Here is an 18,489-nt window from a genome sequence, read left to right as displayed (position 1 = left end):
CTCTACAGATTGTAGAGACAATACTCCATCATATGGCTGGATAACAACCAAAGCACGATTGAAACTCTAAGGACCACCCATCAATACTTTGTTTCTATCTCCTCTGAGATCAAATGAGAAGAGAAAACGATCTGGAGATCATTGTTGAACAGTAAAGTCCTTATTCAGCACCCAAATTCAGCGAAAGTGTCGTTTCAAATCCGCAGAATTTGTGGATTTTAGTGTTAAAGGCTGTGCCAAAAGATACGACTGGGAGTTTCGATGTGCTCCCCCTTCTGCCATGGAAGAGATGTCAACGACCTCATTGGTAGCGATATCAAGAGAAGTAGCAAAGCTTTTGGTAACATAATCAATGTTGGACATGGTTGATGATGCCAGGTCAAGATCTGTGTGGGAAGAGGTCGGAAAAGAAGGCAAAGACGGCGACGCCTTGGTCGACGTTTTGCTAGAGTTTAGTGCGGCAAGGAGGCCGCTTAGCATTCCGAAAAAGATTTGTTTAGTCTATGTAAAAGTTTCATTCAAAAATATCATTTTATAAATGCAATTAATGTGATTTTTTTATTTTTAACCGAAATTTCCACTGAAATAGAAACTTTCTCCAAAATTTCCTTAAATTTAAAGTACTGAAATCAAAACCGAAACCGAAATTTGAATCCTTGCTTCCGAATACAATTTTGGCACACTTTTTTGTTGCCCCCGCCCTGATAGAAGGATTGTAGGTTTCTCTTTTTATGTAAAACTACAAAAATGTTAATTAACATTCTTCTTCCATAACTTCAATGATTGAATATAATAATTGAGAAAATTGATATATATGTAGTAGGGTATGGAACTCATTTGTCCTCACAAATACGAATTGTTCCTCCATTTCAAAACCGCAATCGGTGCTCTCCATCAAGTGTTTATTTGATAATCCTACAAAGCAATACAAGAACAAAGTGTGTCTCAATCAAGATTTATCTTATATAATTAAGTCAATTCTTGAGGAAATGGTTAAATTTTTGAACTACCATATATGCCCTCACATAATATAGTATTAATAAATAAATTATTTCTAGATGAGGATAGGATAGTTAATTGACTATATCATATTTCAAAAAATTGCAATACCTCCCACGAAAAAAGGAGAAACTTCCCTAAAATCAAGAGAGATAACTTTTTTAATTTAAAAAAATTAAAATAAAAACCAATTGACATTTGCGAAGCACATGTTAAGGGGCTAGTTAGTTATTAACTAGAAGGGTAAATTTCGCAAACAGTACACCAAGTAAAGGCCGCTAATAATTCTTATACACAAAGTTTCAAACCAAACATTTCGGTACACGAAATCTGAAACTCGACCCACTATCAGTACACGACGTCAATTTTTGACACCAAAATGTCCATTATGCCCTCATTTCTTTTTTTTTTAATAATTTTTTTTCTTGTTATTTTTTTCCTTCGTTTTATCTCTTTCTTCATCCTTCTTCCGAGCTCACTCCCTCGCTTCCAACGCCGCCTTTCTCACCTCGCATAACAGAAAAAAAATAACTCGAGTCATTTATAAACGAAGGAAAAAAAATTTATTAAAAAAAGAAGAACTGAGGGCATAATGGACATTTTGGTGTCAAAAAATGACGTCGTGTACTGATAGTGGGTCGAGTTTCAGATTTCGTGTACCGAAATATTTGGTTTGAAACTTTGTGTATAAGAATTATTAGTGACCTTTACTTGGTGTACTGTTTGTGAAATTTTCCCTAACTAGAAACAATATGGGTGTAGACAATTAGTTGAAATATATATAAGAATAGTGGACAGTTAATAAATTTGTTGATTTATTCATTTTCTATTTATATCTTTTTATAATAATTTTAATTTTACATTATTAACCATTTAACCCTTACTGTTAACTAGTTTATAAAGTTTTTTTTTAATATTTAAAGGGTATTTTTGGTACATATTTTTTATTTTGATGAACAAAATGTCTTCTCCTAAATATAGTATTGATGAACATTTTTCATCGATTAACAAACAAAAAAGAAAAACAAATATATGTAAAATTGTCTCGACCATAATTGTAACTCATTGTGTATTATCAATACCATAATCCTAACTCGATCTTTCAATATGGTTTTCTTATTGTAAACTGACTCATAGTCCCACTAGAGGTGCCATTGGTCCACGATCTAAGCGTAGGAAATGTCTTGCTCAGGACAAATTAGGTCATTTCTTTAGTGATCCAGAGGTCTCATTATTAACTCTTTTAAACCATAACATCAGCAGATGTAAGGGAAAACATCATCAATGGTCATTGAGTTATGACATATTCGACACTTAACTCACTGTATTTTCAACAATATCACTTAACTCACTCAGTTTTACATCCGTCTTTCACTTAACTCACTGCCGTTAATTATGCAGTTAAAAACTATTAAAATTGAGGGTATATTTGTCTAAACACTAAAAAAATGCATTTCTAAATTTTTTTTTAAAGACAAATTTTTTTTTCAAATTATATTTAAGTTAAAAAAAATCATTTTTCACTAGAAATCTTAGAAATTTAAAAAATTGAAAAAAGTCTAATAAATGTAAATTGCGGGTATATTTGTCTAAACACTAAAAAAATGCATTTCTAACTTCTTCTTTTTTTAAAAAAGACAATTTTTTTTTCAAATTATATTTAGGTTAAAAAAGTCATTTTTTATTACAAATTTCAGAAATTTTAAAAAATTGAAAAAAAGTCTAATAAATGTAGTTTTTTTAAGTTAAAAATGATTTTTAAGTGTTTTGACAAATATATCCTCAATTTTAACGGCTTCTAATGGTAGAATTAACGGCAGTGAGTTAAGTGAAAGACGGATGTAAAACTGAGTGAGTTAAGTGATATTGTTGAAAATACAGTAAGTTAAGTGTCGAATAAGTCATAACTTAATGACCATTAATAATATTTCCCCGCAGATGTAAACAATCCAATAGAGCCACATTAAAGAAATCAAGCAAAACCTAAAGAACATATATTAATCAATTTGACTAGCATTTCTCCATTCCTTGATCACTTTCACATTGCCAAAATCAATGGGGTACAGCCAGAGAAGCAATGGAGAATAAGTCATTTCCCTCCATATATAAAATATGAACACACTGGGTCGTCAAGAAATGGCCTGGCAAGACAGTCTAGCGAGGCTTTTGTAATGGAACCCACAAGTGACAAGTTCATCTTTCCGCAGATACATATCAAATCGTGTAGAAAATTATCAAATAGAAAAAGTAAAAAAGAAAAAGATGGCATCTAATCAGATCATCATTTTGAGACTTCCAGCTGGATCCAAGATTAGGAAGACATAGTTTAGATTATCGGGCTACATATTCAACCCAAGAGACAGCCCAACACTATTTCTAGCTTGAGACAAACTCTCGAACAGTTGCACAATTTTTTTTTTGGGTTATTTACATATAAGTGCATCTTTGAATGTTTTTTTAGCCATAAGGCCACCAACAAGTTTTTTCCCTCATAAGGCCACTAGATTTAAAATGGTGTTATATTTTGGATATAAAAATCAATATATTTACATAAATGCCACTAGAGTAAAAAGTCAACAACCATTCTCTCTGTTCTCTCCGGCGAGGTCTCCGGTCAACTCCGGCCGACCTCGGTCCAACTTCCGGCGAGTCTCCGACCAACTTCCGGTGGGTCTCCGGCCAACTTCCGGCGACTACAAAAGCTACTGTCACAAACACCAAAAGCTACTACGGTGAGATTTCTGGCAATCTCCGGCGAGGTCACAAAAACTACTATCACTAGCAATAAAAGCAACTGTTACTAGCAACAAAAGCTACGCTGGTGAGATTTCCGGCGAGGTCACAAAAGCTACTATCATCAGCAAGAAAAACTACTGTCACCGACACACAAAGATACTCTCACCAGCAACAAATGGCTACTGTCACCATCACCAGTAACAAAAGCTATTGTCACCAATCAAAATGAAAATAGAAAAGCTACTGACATCAGCTTGAAAAGATACTAACATAGGTACAGAAAGCTATAATCGCTATGATGGAAAACCACTATAATAGTTACAAAGAGGTACTGATTTAAAAACAAAAGCTATTGACATTAGCTTGAAAAGATACTAACATAGACACATAAAGCTATTATCACTATATTGAAAAGCCACTAGAACAATTACACAGAGCTATCAAATTGAATGACAAATATCAACAAATGAGTTTCTAACTTTTTCAAAAACTGTAACAATACATAATTCCAGGATTTGAACAGGTGTAAAATTTCCAGATCCAAGCAATTGAAAAATTGCGATTGCATTGAGGACTCGGATTTTACCAATCTCATTACCGGAAAAAAGCTGAAGGAAACCATGCTCCAGCTCGACCCGAACTAGACCATTGAAGACAAGGCTAAGGTCGATAGCAAAGCGAAGCTAGTAAAACTAGCGGTAATTGCCGGGATTTGGTGTTGAAGGTTCAGAAACCGAAAAACGGCGGATTCTCAGCCACCAGATCTCATGACGAGGCCGAGCCCTGGAGTCGAGTGGTTTCAAAAGCATCGAGTGCTTCAAATCTCAGCCGCTTGCCGGAGAATGACTGCTTCGAATTTGAGCTCCTGGCCTTCGGGCTCGATGATCGGAAGCTTGAGGTTCTTTACCTTCTTGTGCGATCACTTGGCGGTGGAGGGATCTCAGCAGATGACCCCGACTCTCAGAACTCTATAATTATCCTTCTCCTTCTCCTCTCCCTCGATCTCCATTCTCCACCACCGCAACGGCGTGGAACTCCGACGCCGCGCCACAGATCGACGAAGCATGACTTCTGAGGCTCAGATTCACAACTGTGTTTGCAGATGATGAGAGATGGTGGCTTTCCGGTGATTGCAGAGGGAAGAGAGGAAGAAGAGAGATCGGGGAAGAAAGAGAGAGAGAGAGAGAGAGAGAGAGAGTTTCTTTTTGTTTTGGCTAGAGGAAAAAGATTCCACGAAGGGTAAAATTGTCAGGGTGTAAATAATTTAAACATACAAGTGGCCTTATGTGTACAATAAAACTTTGGTGGCCTTATAACTAATTTAAGTTTCAAACTGACACTTGTATGTAATTTTTTTTTTTTTTTTTTTCTTTCAAACCCGCACACATTCTGAATGAAGCATATTTTGATTAGTTTCATTTGGGAATGTTGCAAATCATACCAAATTGCTAATTGCATGATGAAACAAATTCCCTTGATTGTGTTAGATACCAAATCTTAAACAATGTGTAAAAAAATACAAGTATTTTAACATTTAAGAGAACTAATAAATTAATGTATAAAATATATCAAGCTTTTCTAGATAAAGAAAAAAAAATTAGGGTTTTTGTCCATTTATCCTATTTTTAGAGATTTTTTTTCTTACTTACCCATTAAGTTTTTTTAATTCCCTCTTATCCAAAACACTCTAAGGATGTATTCTCTAATACCCCATTTTAGGTTTTTTTTTTGTTTTTTTTTAATACCATTTTACCCCCACTTCTTTATTATTTAGAGAAAGAGAGAAAGAGAGAGAATGGAAGAGAGAGAAACCATATAAGACTTCGCGTGGAGCCGGTCACCGGCCACCGGAGTCCGTTGCCGGATTCCTGTTACCGGTCGCCAAATTTTGGTCACTGGTTGCTGGAATTCTGCCAACTTTCGCAAGATTCTGGTCACCGAACGTAGCCCACCAGAATTTTCTGAAAACATTTATTGCCCCCAATCCAATAGATGTCTATTGCCCCCAATAGAACTTTCAGTAACAGGAATAGGAACTAATATTCCTAAAATTAGACAAATAAAACTTTGATTAAAGAAAAAAAGAAAAAAAAATTATATCAATTTTAAAACGTCTATTGTCCTTCAATAGATGTCTATTGCCTCCCAATAGACATTCAAAAAAAAATTTATTTCCTTCTGTCCCATTACTTAAAAAAAATTGATTTGGGCACCCAGAAAATGCTCTGGGCACCCAAGTCAATTGTTGGACCGCCTTCGCCATAACCTTCAGCATCTCCAAAACCCATCCTTGTCGTCCCTGTATCCAAAATAGCTGGCATCAATCCTCTTGTAAATGTCATAGTGTCATACCTTATCCGCGCTTCCTCAGCTCAGGCGTCTTCTCAAAAAGATCCTCGACATCCGACAGCTACTTCGTCACGCATAAGTAGCGGTAACCTGCATCGTCAGATCAGACCAAAATTGTCAATGGCAAGCTGTGCGTCCTCGACAGCGATGACGCCTCAGGTGACTGGTCGCCCTATACCAATTTAAACCGGCTCAACGATTTGACCGTGATACGCAACGATGGCGGCAATCCTCCGTCGTTCCCCGTAGTCCGCTTGCAGAAGAAGGTATGGGTGGTTAGGCGGGTTCGGGTTCGAGCAGTCAGGAGGGTTCAATTGGCGTTTTTGATGCGCTCAGAGAGAGAGAGAGAGAGAGAGAGAGAGAGAGAGAGAGTCGTTGTGCCATTGAGTAGTTTTTAAATTTTTTGGGTAGTTGGGTTAATGAGAATAAAATCTCCTACTGGGGTAAATGAGATAATTTTTGCTCATTTTCGTGCTTTTGGTCAAGAACCCAAAAAATTATGTTAGCAAGATTGAGTAATTAATTTTAAACTTTCTAGTTTGCTAATGTACTTTAGCATGTGGTATGAAAACTGAAAACATTTATTGCAAAAATAGATAAGTGTAAGATAAAAGTCGGGTTAAATATTATTTACTCCCTATACTTATAGAGTTTCATCGTTTCAATCCCTGACCTTCGAATTTCACCTAAAAAGTCCCTAAACTCCAAATTTCCTCCCAATTGGTCCCTGCCATCAAGCATCCGTCAAAAACTATGTTATTTTCCCCTAAAAAGTCTACTATACCCTCAATTACTTTTTTTTTTAAATAAAAAAAATCTCTTCCTCTTTTTTTTATATATTTTTTTTTCTTTTTACCTCTTCTTCTTCCGGCTCTCTCGGCTCCTTCTGTTCATCTCCTCATCAAGATAGTTCCAATCCACAGACTTTGAAGAGGTGAAATGAAAAAAAAAAGAGAAAAAAAAAATTAAGTGAGGGCATAATAGACATTTCAGCAACTTTAACAGAAAATTTTGACGGCAGGGACCAATTGGAAGGAAATTGGGACTTTTAGGTGAAATTCGAAAGTCAGGGACTGAAACGATAAAACCTTATAAATATAGGGAGTAAACAGTATTTAATCCATAAAAGTAGGTTGTGATGTGAGTAGTTATTGCAGCACTTAAGAGATAAATGTGAGTTTTGAGAATTTTTAATTATTTATGTAATAAAAAATTATTTTTTGTTTGTCACAATTGCCCATCATAATATTTTCAATATATTAAAATTTTGGCAAACTACACATAAGTCATTGACAAATAATGGATTCACAAATATATCTATACAAGTTAATTTCGAGCTTATAAGGACAAAACTTTACAAATAAGGACAAGTTGTTATTAGGGCTAGCTATTGTTTAGTCTCTGAAGTATGGCTTCGTCCTCATTTTAGTCCCTGGCTTTCTGATTTAATCCTAAAAGTCCCTGAACTCACAATTTTCAGTCCAACCGGTCCATCTCCACCATTTTCTCTGGTTGCTTGATAACGTGTTAGTCACTTCTTGCCAGCTCAACGCCACGTAAGGCATCCATTGTGTAAAGTGACGAGAATACCCCTGCTTCAGTTTTTTCCAAAATTTCCTCTGTCGTCTTTCTCCACTGTTCTCCTTCTTCCTCTTCTCCACTCCCATGCCTGCCCATCGACTCCTGCAGTTCACCATTTCCATAATAACACAAATCAAATCCATTTTTCATAGCAAAAACTACAAAGAAACAGAACTTCAATCCAATTATCAACGAAGAGTTCAATCTTAATAGCATATGCAGAGGGACCCTAGGCTTTTCGGCAACGGCGGAGTTGAGATCGGAGAGGAGATCGAAGTAGAGGAGAGGCTTCGATGGCTTCTGGGCGTGAAAGGGTTTGAGTGTGGAAGACTGGGAGTGAAAGGGTCAGAGGGGTGTTGGTACGAAGTAGGAGTAGAACGAGGTCGGAGTCGAAGTCGCTGTGGAGAACGAGGTCGCTGCCTTCTGGGGCGTTGACCTCAGTTTTGGGGTTTGTTCAAATTTTCTGGGTTTTGTATTTAATTTGTGAGTTTTGGTGATTTGGATTTTTCAAGGTTTTGATTGGTGGTGGTTTTGGTTGATATAGAGTGACAATTTTTTTAGATTTCATTTCTGGGTTTGGTGCAGAGAGAGTTGGATTTATTTGTTGTTTTGTTTTTATTTATTCTCAATGATGGTGGCTCCGAGAAATGAGCTGGGAGGTTGCCGATGATCTATCTGTCTTCTTGGGAGAGAGATGAGCTTGAGATGTAACAATGGAAGTGGAAACAGGATTAAGCCACAAATCTCGACCTGGCTCACCCCTGCTTCTTGGGTTCCTTCTCCACCTGGTAGGCCTTTAGCCAATGTCTTACAGCCCACCACCAGCGCCGCCTCAAACCCGTCGTCTCCGATCACCACAAACGGTAACCACGGCGAGTTTAGTTGCTCATTGGGGAATACGGTGTCGTCACCATCAGGGGTTCTTCAGAAAACATTTGCTTCATTCTCTGATAGCAGTAGAAATAGTGCCCCAAATCTTACGAGTTCAAAGGCCAAGACAGACTGTTTCTCTGTGGTCGAATCAGAGCAAAGCATAGTCATAGTTTCTTTTTTTAGATCTTCTTGTTGTTTTGGCTTAGTTTGGTGTAGTTCTTTGACTACAAAAGAGGATTTTCGATTTGGTTATTTGACAAAAAAAGATTTAATCTTGGGACCTATGCAAACGATTATCCAGCTCAATTCATTTTGGGTTACTGTTCTACACCTTCATATTGAGTTGCAGATAAGGGGAGAAAGAAGACAGAGGAAATTTTGGAAAAAAAACTGAAGCAGGGGTGTTCTCGTCACTTTACACAATAGATGTCTTACGTGGCGCTGAGCTGGCAAGGAATGACTGACACGTCATCAAGCAACCGGAGAAAATGGAGGAGATGGACCGGTTGGACTAAAAATTGTGAGTTCAGGGACTTTTGAGATTAAATCAAAAAGGCAGGGACTGAAATGAGGACGAAACCATACTTCAGGGACTAAACAGTAGTTAGCCTTTGTTATTATATTGCCATGTGCCAATAATATATTTACAATTCTAACATTTACATATGGATAGCTAAATCCTAATTATTTTCTTTAATTCAAACTCTTTTCTATTCAAATAAAGAGAGAGAAATTAGTAAAAAAATATAAGCGGTGAGGCTAAACCCTAGCCGCCAACACGCTGTTCTGTACAGCCCTCGATCTCGGCAACATGTTGCAACTCAATATACTTCTTTGGAAGTGTTGTGGAATTTTCAACCATGAAACTCAAAGAGCATTGGTCAATATGGTGCAGGCAAAAAACCCTAGTTTTAGTTTCCTCTTTGAAACCCTTGCACAGCCAAGTCTTCTTGAGTCCTTTCGAGTGAATATGGGTTTTGCGGGGTGTATTTGTTATCCTTGTGAGGATGAGTCCCAAGGAGTAGCTCTCCCGTGGAAGGTGGATACACCAGTTAGATTGCGAACGTATGGACCTCATCACATTAACGCTGAGATCGGGAAACTTGGGACGCAAGAAATATGAAGATTTACTAGAATCTATGGTTTTGCACATCGCAGTCAACATCACCACACATGGAACCTTATCAAAACCCTCGCTGCTCAGCCTTGCTCTCTCCCTTGGATCATGGCGGGGGATTACGATGAGAAATTTGGTGGAGTTCCTAGGGCTTGGGCACCAATGCAGTCTTTTTGACAAACAATGGTGGACTGTGATCTGCATGATATGGGGTATGTGGGTAGTCGGTACACCTGGTCCAACAAGTTCACGAAAGAATGATTAGATAGAAGTTTTGCCTCCCCAAAATGGCGCAATTTATTTCCTTGTTCTAGGGTTGTAACTCTATCGCCAATTGAGTCTGATCATACCCCTTTGCTATTGGAAGTTAGTGCTGAACAAAGAATTGTCTGGAGTGCTCCAAAATGATTTATTTTTGAAGAGATGTGGCATGGCCATGCAGATTGTCTAAGTGTGATACAATGAGGGTGGTCACAACCCCTAGCTGGTAATGGCATGCTACAAGTTAGCATGAATATCAGAAAAATTGGTCAAGAGTTAATGCATTGGCATCAACATGTTTTTGATGCACAACGCGGGGAAATAAGAGTAATTCTGGAGAAATTAAATGACTTGATGCGGCAACCCTTCTCCCCTAACCAATATGGGGAACAACGAGCTCTTCATGCCAAACTAAGCACCTTGCTTACACAACAGGAAATGTATTGGAGACAAAGGTCTAAAGTCTTATGGTTAAAAGAAAGGGATAGGAATTTTGCTTTTTTTCATAGAAGAGCTTCTAATAGTAAAGCGAAGAATAGAATCAAGGGTGTTAACAATGGGGATGGAACTTGGTGTTCTAATATGAGGGAGATTCATGATATCACTCTTAAGTACTTTCAAGGCATCTACACATATGAAGGTATTGAGGATGGGGCTTTACGCACTATTATTGAGGTAGTGGAGCCAAAAGTAATAGCAGACATGAACAATGATCTTCTGCTCCCATACTCGGATGAAGAAATAAAGGAGGCCCTCTTCCATATGCACCCCTCTAAGAGTCCGGGGCCTGATGGTATGTCCCCATTTTTCTTTCAAAATTTTTAGAATGTTGTAAGAACTGATGTTTGTCTTGCAGTTAGACAATTCCTTGAGACTAGTGAAAGTTTTGTTAATTCTAATCTTACTCATCTTTGCTTAATTCCCAAAGTAAAGGAACTGAAAGATGTTAGTCACTTCAGGCCTATTGCTTTATGTAATGTCATTTATAGAATTGCTTCCAAAGTGGTAGCCAATTGCCTAAAGAGACTTTTGCCTTCTATCATCTCTCCCTTGCAAAGTGCATATGGGCCAGGTAGATTAATCTCTTATAACACTTTAGTGGTTACGGAGGTTGCGCATTTCATGCACAACCTGAGAAGACAAGAAGCAGGCTTTTTCTTTTTGAAATTGGATATCTCTAAAGCCTATGATAGGCTAGAATGGGGTTTTGTTCAAGCTATATTGCTTCAGCTTGGATTTGCCCCAAGGTGGGTGGAGATCATTATGCAAAGTATTAATCAGTGCAGTATTCTATTAAGCTAAATGGTCAACCTACAGAAATCATCTACCCTACCAGAGGAATAAGTCAGGGTGATCCCTTATCCCCATATATCTTCATTCTTTGTGCCGAAGGTCTCTCCACTCTGATTTCCCACTCAGTTGACAGGTAAATCATTCAAGGGCTAAAAATGAGTCCTAAAGCTCCCATATTACATCATCTTTTCTTTGCAGACAATAGCTTCATTTTTGGAGCAACAACTGAGTTGGAATGTCACAGGTATAGAGAGCTCCTCAACTTGTATGAATTGGCATATGGACAAAAAATAAACTACCAGAAAAGTAGTGTGGTATCTAGCAGGAATGTGCACCCTAATCTGCATCAGCAACTTGCAGGACATTCTCCAGGTTAACAAGGTAGAGGAACATGACAAGTACCTTGGTTTGCCAATGAGGGTTGGAAAGTCCAAGACAGCCATCTTTGCATGTATAAAGGAGAAGCTTACCAAAAAACTGGTTAGGTGGAAGTCCAAATTACTAAGCTCGGCAGGCAAGGAGGTTCTAATCAAAGCAGTGGCACAAACTATGCCTTTTTATGCCATGAATTGTTACTTGCTTCCCAAAACACTGTGTGATCACATCCACCAGCTGTGTGTAGGTTTCTTTTGGGGTGATGAGGAAAACAAGAAGTAGATCCATTGGCAAAGCTGGGAAAGATTATGGCTCACAAAGCATGAGGGGAGGTTTGGGCTTCAAGAATTTTTATGCCTATAATCTTGCGATGCTTGAAAAGCAAGGCTGGAGATTGATCAAGTATCCTAATTCTCTTATTTCTCGATTATTTAAAGCTCGGTATCACCCTCATTGCTCTTTCTGGGATGTAGAAGTAAGTGATCATCCATTGTTCTTTTGGCATAGTATCTTGCAAGGCAGGCCGATTCTTGCTACAGGGGTACATTAGCAAGTTGGTGATGGTACGCAGATTGATCTTTGGGAAGACAAATGGATCCCTGATTGTCCTGCGTACATGATACACAAACCTGCTAATTGTGAGTTTAGAAAAGTCTCTGGCCTCATTGATCCTACCACTAGAACTTGGATAGAACCTTCTATCTATACTCTGTTCCCACACAACAATGCTGCAAAGATTTTAAGTCTTCCTTTAAGTCGTAGGGTGCTCCACAATAGGATTGTATGGAAACCTGAAAGAAGAGGCTGCTATTAGGTCAAGACGGCGTACTGGATTGCGCGCAGCTTAGTTATGGGCAGTGCTTTGGCCTCTACTTCAAATGGTGACTCTTATAAGGTACTGTGGCAAAGACTGTGGAAATCAAAGGTACCGAGAAAGGTTCTTAACTGTGCATGGAGAGCTTGTCAGAACTTATTACTAACAAGAGCGAAACTAATTACAAAGGGTTATCAAGGTGAGTTGAAATGTGTCTTCTGGTCGCACCGGTTTGAAGATATTGCTCATGCCTTTTGTGCATGTCCAGTCGTTGCAAAGATTTTAGAGGGTGAGCCTTTTAAGCTTCAACCTCTAGTCTCTCCTATCTTTGCTTTCATGGAATGGATGCTCGAACAAGCTATCCGTCTCAAAACTAAAGATTTTCAAAAGCTTCTTATGGTTATTTGGGGAATTTGGAGGAACAGAAATGCGACTTTATGGTCAAATCATGTGCAAACTACATAGAACATAGTCTATAGTATAATGGCATGCTATCATGAATACCAGCAATCTCATTGCCAGCAGTCAACACAGCCCATAAAGCAGAAAAACTTAAGGTGGTATCCTCCTAAGTTAGGCAGCTGGAAGGTTAATGTGGATGGAGCATTCCTGCATGGTCGAACTGAAGGGGGGATCGGTGGTGTTCTCAGAGGTGATCAAGGGCATTGCATGGCAACGTTTGCCCATCACGTTCAGTTTGTCACATCATCAAAACAAGTTGAGCTGTTAGCACTTAAAGTTGGTTTGGACTTGCTGCAAACATGGCAGATATCAGACTACCAAGTTGAAACTGATTGCCTTATGGCTGTCTCTGAGATCCACATGGAAAAGTATCAAAATTTGGAGCATGGCAACCTGATCGATGACATCAGAGAGTGGCTCTAAGATAGACAAGGTGTAACCATCTCACACACACCTCGTTCTGCAAATGCTACAGCACACAGGTTTGCAAGTGAAGCCTATGAATCCTGCCATAGTGTAGACTGGACTGATGCGGTCCCTTTTATGCTTAGAGATGTTCTAAGCTTTGATTGTAATCATATTGCCAAGGATTAATAAATTAGCTCTCTTTTACTCAAATAAATAAAGAGAGAGAAATCATGTGAGACCAAAAAAAAAAACAACATTTGACAATCGTCCAATCCTACTACTGTACTTTCACTCGTCAAATCCTGCTACTGCACTTGCACTTGCCAATCATACTACTGCACTCGTCCAATCATGCTACTGCACTCATCCAATCCTACTACTGCACTCACTGTACTCATATTCGTTCAATTTTGCTACTGCACTGCACTAACTTCACTCGTCTAATGTTTCAGCTACTACACTCGTACTTGTCTAGTTCTGCTACTACACTCATAATCGTTCAATTTCTGCTACTGCTATGCTACTTAGGGATGAAGGACAAATTTTTGCTACCCTACTACTATTGCTTGAAGATCAATAAAGTATTGAAAGTCAGGTGCTACTGCTTTAGATGGAAAATAGATGAAGGTTAGCTATGCTACTACTACTGCCAGTGCTAATGGTTTTATGAACAAAATTTTATCAATAGTGTATAATGCTACCTCGAAAGGGAAAATTTTGGGATCTGACTCCACTCCACCCCCTCAATTTAATTAATTTACATATATTAAGGACACAACAAAGAATTCTCTTACACAAATATCTCTGCTAGTGATAATATCATATGGAAAAAAGGTTGAAACAAATCTTTCAGAGTTTTCTGACAAATTTGAATATATGTAATGCTTCATAACCTGAAAGAAGAGAAGCATTCTATAGCAGAGCTTTTAACTCGAGATATGTAACTAAACAGGAAAATGTATACATCAGTCACTACTACAAAAAGTTAATCACACAACGGAACAGAAATCTTCTGTTGTGTGTTTAAGTAAAATCTATTGTACAACGGTATTAGTAACGTTCCGTTGTGTGAATGTTAACAAAATGATAACTTTTTTCTCAGAACTACATTGCACAACACAATTAAGTATTGTCCGTTGTCTGAGTCTAAAAAATTTAGCGGCAGATTTCTCTCCACTCTCGAATCATGGTTGCCTCTTGAAATCTGAAATTTGGGGTACTTAGGACAACGGTGCTTGACATTTTCTGTTGTGTGATTGAAAACTAAACGCCAAATTTTGAGGAAGCTGGCTTGGATATCTTCCACTAGGTAAACCTTATGCAAGTTGTAGAAATCAGACAACAGAAATTATACTTTTCTGTTGTGTGAAGTGGGAACATAGGAGGCAATATTTTGAGCCAAAATGCAGCAGGCGGCAGATTTCCCTCCATGTTTTGACATTTTGATTTTATGTCACACACTCTTACGACAGTGTGTTTTATTTCTGTTGTGGGATCGACTTGAGAAGTAATATTTCAAGTCACTGAGACTTCTTTTCCTTTCATTCTCCCTCTTCCGCACTTGAGTCAAAATAAGACTTCTTCGACCCGAATCTTTCCCTTCTTCCATCAAACCCTAAAAACCCAATTTTTCATCTTCAATCCTTCCCAAGAACCCCAGTTCCCAAATCACTCCATTTCAACCTCAAGCTAGCCATTTCTTCCCTGAGCACGCCAAGCCATCAAACAATCAAGTCCTTCATTCTCTCATATCTCTTTTTCCTGTCATCTCTCTCTCTCTCTCTCTCTCTCTCTCGCTCTCTCTCTCTCTCTCTCTCTCTCTCTCTCTCTCTCTCTCTCTCTCTCTCTCTCTCTCTCTCTCTCGTAGTTTTGAAACCCCAAAATTCTCCAGAAATTTCATGAATCACATTGAAATCTCAAACCACCCAAACCTCCAAAACGCTTTCTTAAAACCTTCGCTGCTTCTTCCTCCTCCCCTACACTCTCTCGACATATCGACTCTCTCGTTACACCAATACCACAACCCCCCGCACACGCCGCGCTCCATCAATCTCAACGACTCGTCGAAGCCGTTTCTGTCCCGAAGCGTCTCCAGTATCGACGTCCCGCCGGCGGCCGAAGAAAACGACAAGCTTCTTTTCGGCGAAGGAAGAGTTTCGGCCGAGAAATTAACCTTTTTGGCGATATTCGAATCGGTCTTTCGGGATGCTGAGGTCCGGAAATCGGCATATGAAGAGACTGTTCCTCTTGATTTCGCTCAACGTGGCTTATTCTACTGCCGAGTTGTGTATTGGACTCTTCACCGGACGTGTAGGTCGGTAACAATTTGTGATTCGTTACCTATTCTTCCATGTAATTTTGTGATATGATTTACATTTGGATTGCTTCTGTGGTGTGTTTTCAGGTTTGGTGTTAGATGCATTTCATTTAACTTTTGGGTGTGGCTTGTTGACTTTTTCGCTCTTCGCAATGGCGGCTTCTCGAAAGAAGCCTGATGGAATTTACACTTATGGGTGAGATTGTTATGTCCTCTTATCACTGGAAATGGTGAATTTTTTTTTTGTTGATAAGATTTCGGGATGTTTTGGACTTGAGAATCATGTGTGTGCTGTGTTTTCCATTTGTTCTGTAAAAACAGGTACAAGAGGCTTGAAGTTTTGTCAGCTTTTACCAATGCTGTAAGTATTTCACATTTCCCTTCTCTTGCCCCCAACTTTTCTTATAATTCTGGAAACTTTGTTTTTGCATGGTAAGCTATGTAGTTTCTCTATTATAGGTAATGACACTCAAGATATGTAAAGGTCTCAAGATAAGACCTTTACATTTTTGCATAATCTATCTAACAGAGGAGTCCACTTTTTTATTATTATAATTGTCTGCAAAGGAGTAATTTATACTGCTGACCAAGGAAAACCTGGTGTATCTGGTTTTCCCAGATAATTTGTGGTTAACGTTGATTCTCATAGGTTAAGGTGTTAAGGTATATATCTTGCAATTTGAAGTTTTGCCAGCTTATGATTTCCGCATAATATCACTTGCACAAAACTTTTCTGTATTTAGGACTTTAATTAGGTGGAATGAATCTCATATAACATTTAAAAGCATGCCTAGCCATTGAAAACTTACATATTGAATATTTTGTTTTGAGGCTGCAGTACAAGTAGATTCTTTTAACTTCCATTTTTGTATTAAAGAAATTTAGATTCCTGATTCACAAAACTATCAGTCTTATACATTCATCAATTTATTACGAATATTATTTGTTTAACTAAGATAATTCATCATGTGCAAACAAAAGTGGGTTAGGACACTTTTGTTATGGGAAATATGGCTTTGATGGTTAGGACACGTTGCTGATTTCCGATGCATTTGATGGTTCTTAATGTCAATTAACAATCCCCCATCCCTCCTCCCAATTTTCTGTTCATCAGTGTTAGCCTGCATTCCATCACATATAATACTGTTTAAGGTACATGACCTTTGTTTCTTATTCAGGTATTCGGATGTGAAAATGGGAGCTGGAAGGAAGACTCAAACCTTTATTTTGCCTCCTAATGCAGACCTGGCACCCTACCCTGTACAAGCAAGACAATTGAGAAGTAATCACCTTGGTGGAGTTATATTTTGGTGCAAGAGCAGCACAATGATGGAGTGTTTATCTAAACAACTCTTTGGTTGGTATCCTGAACTTTTTGCATCTTTTTCAGGTACTTTTTTCTTTTGCTGTTTTGAGTTTTTAATTAGGTTCTTATACTTTACATTATTTAAACAATGGTCTAGTGGTATTTGGTATTGAATTTAAATACACCAGTTCTTAGATTATGATGAAAGCGGATTGCCACTCTTACATTCAGTTTTAATGAGCCCCAAAGTATAGTAGACTGTTTGATTAATTGAGTATAAACTCTTTGATTGTTGGTTTTGCCCGTTTTTTTTTTTCTTCTGATTTCTTGCTTTAGTTTTGGTTTGGTTCCAGAACTCATGTGATGCTTACAAATTCGTTCAGGTTTACCGGGTCCACACTTTTCATATGTGAAGAATATTAGTCCTGGCTGCTGGGCATGGCCAAATGAATATTGATCCATATGGTTGGACAACTGATGGATCAGTGAGAACACAATTTCCTGCACAGGTGCTAAATATAGCTTGTTATAATTGGTTTAATCTGAGTTATTATTTCATGTTAGACAATCCTAGTCTTAGTCAATAGAAGGCATTCAAGACTGAGATTTTTTTTTTTTTTATTCTACCCTTCAGGTTCAAATTCGCATCCGGCTCCAGTGCAAACCACTGCTTGAAAGTCAATTTAAACCAATTATTGCAGACAACTACTACAGTGCAAATAAATTCTGGTTTGAGATTGATCATGCTGAGACAAACAAGCTGATGTCTTTGTTAGCATCTTGCGCGGTTGTGCAATCTCTCCAGGTACTTCTGTGCAATCTTTGTTAGCTTTTGTTTTAGATTCAACCACTCTATTTATGTATTGTTCTATTCATACAGTTGGTTCAAGAGGTAGAAGAGCTAAAGGCTTTCAAGAATGAACAAACTAAGAAGATAGGCTATTTGGAGTATAAGCCGGTACTGGATACAGTATTTCTGTTAAATTTTCTATGTATTCGTCTCATTATGTTATTTCCTCTGTTTATTCATGTTAAATAGCATATTCATGCATTTGCTCATCACTGGTTCGAGGCAGTTTTATTAGACCACCTATTATTGTTGTCCGTCTTTAACTCCCACAGTCAACTTTTTTCATTGTATATGGTAGTTGCTCATAGTTGTGTACTTACGTAAATTGCTTTAGTTTAGGCCTTTAATTTCTTAGCAGGAGGCTTTTGATTGACATAAAAAAATAGAACGATTATACCATAGAGACTGTTCCGAGTTTAGACAAGCTCACGACCCTCCGTGAGTTGAGATATAATGAACTATCTCAACTCAGTCATATTTTTTGTTACGAATATCACAACAAAGTGGGTTATGAATATTATTTGTTATGGGAAATATGGCTTTACAATGTTATCCTTCTCAGTTTCAATCATATTTTTTTTCTCTTCCCACTTTCCTGCAAACAAAAGTGGGTCTTATATCTATGTCATTTCCCATATTTCCCTTTTCAGAAGTGTACTTGAAATAGGCAGTTGCTCCCATTTCCCGTTTTGGCTTGTCAAGTTTAGCTGCTTGTTTGCTTTTCGGTTTCGTCTTGCTCTGTTTGTTA

General features: G+C 38.0%; 1 protein-coding gene across 1 annotated transcript; it reads left to right on the top strand.

The window, feature by feature from the left end:
• The first annotated feature begins 15,166 nt into the window (after positions 1-15,166).
• On the top strand, positions 15,167-17,702 carry LOC112190338 (metal tolerance protein C2). The gene is given in 7 exon segments (XM_024329775.2): positions 15,167-15,466; positions 15,468-15,582; positions 15,673-15,781; positions 15,907-15,946; positions 16,764-16,942; positions 17,275-17,400; positions 17,526-17,702. Coding segments are annotated over 5 exon segments (624 nt in total). The 3' UTR covers positions 16,824-16,942; positions 17,275-17,400; positions 17,526-17,702.
• Positions 17,703-18,489: the final 787 nt, after the last annotated feature.

Source organism: Rosa chinensis, chromosome 2 (assembly GCF_002994745.2).
Source record: "Rosa chinensis cultivar Old Blush chromosome 2, RchiOBHm-V2, whole genome shotgun sequence".
In the NCBI taxonomy this organism is placed as follows: Eukaryota; Viridiplantae; Streptophyta; class Magnoliopsida; order Rosales; family Rosaceae; genus Rosa; species Rosa chinensis.
The sequence above is the reverse complement of the archived record's forward strand: the minus strand, read 5'-3'. Positions and strand labels throughout refer to the sequence as shown.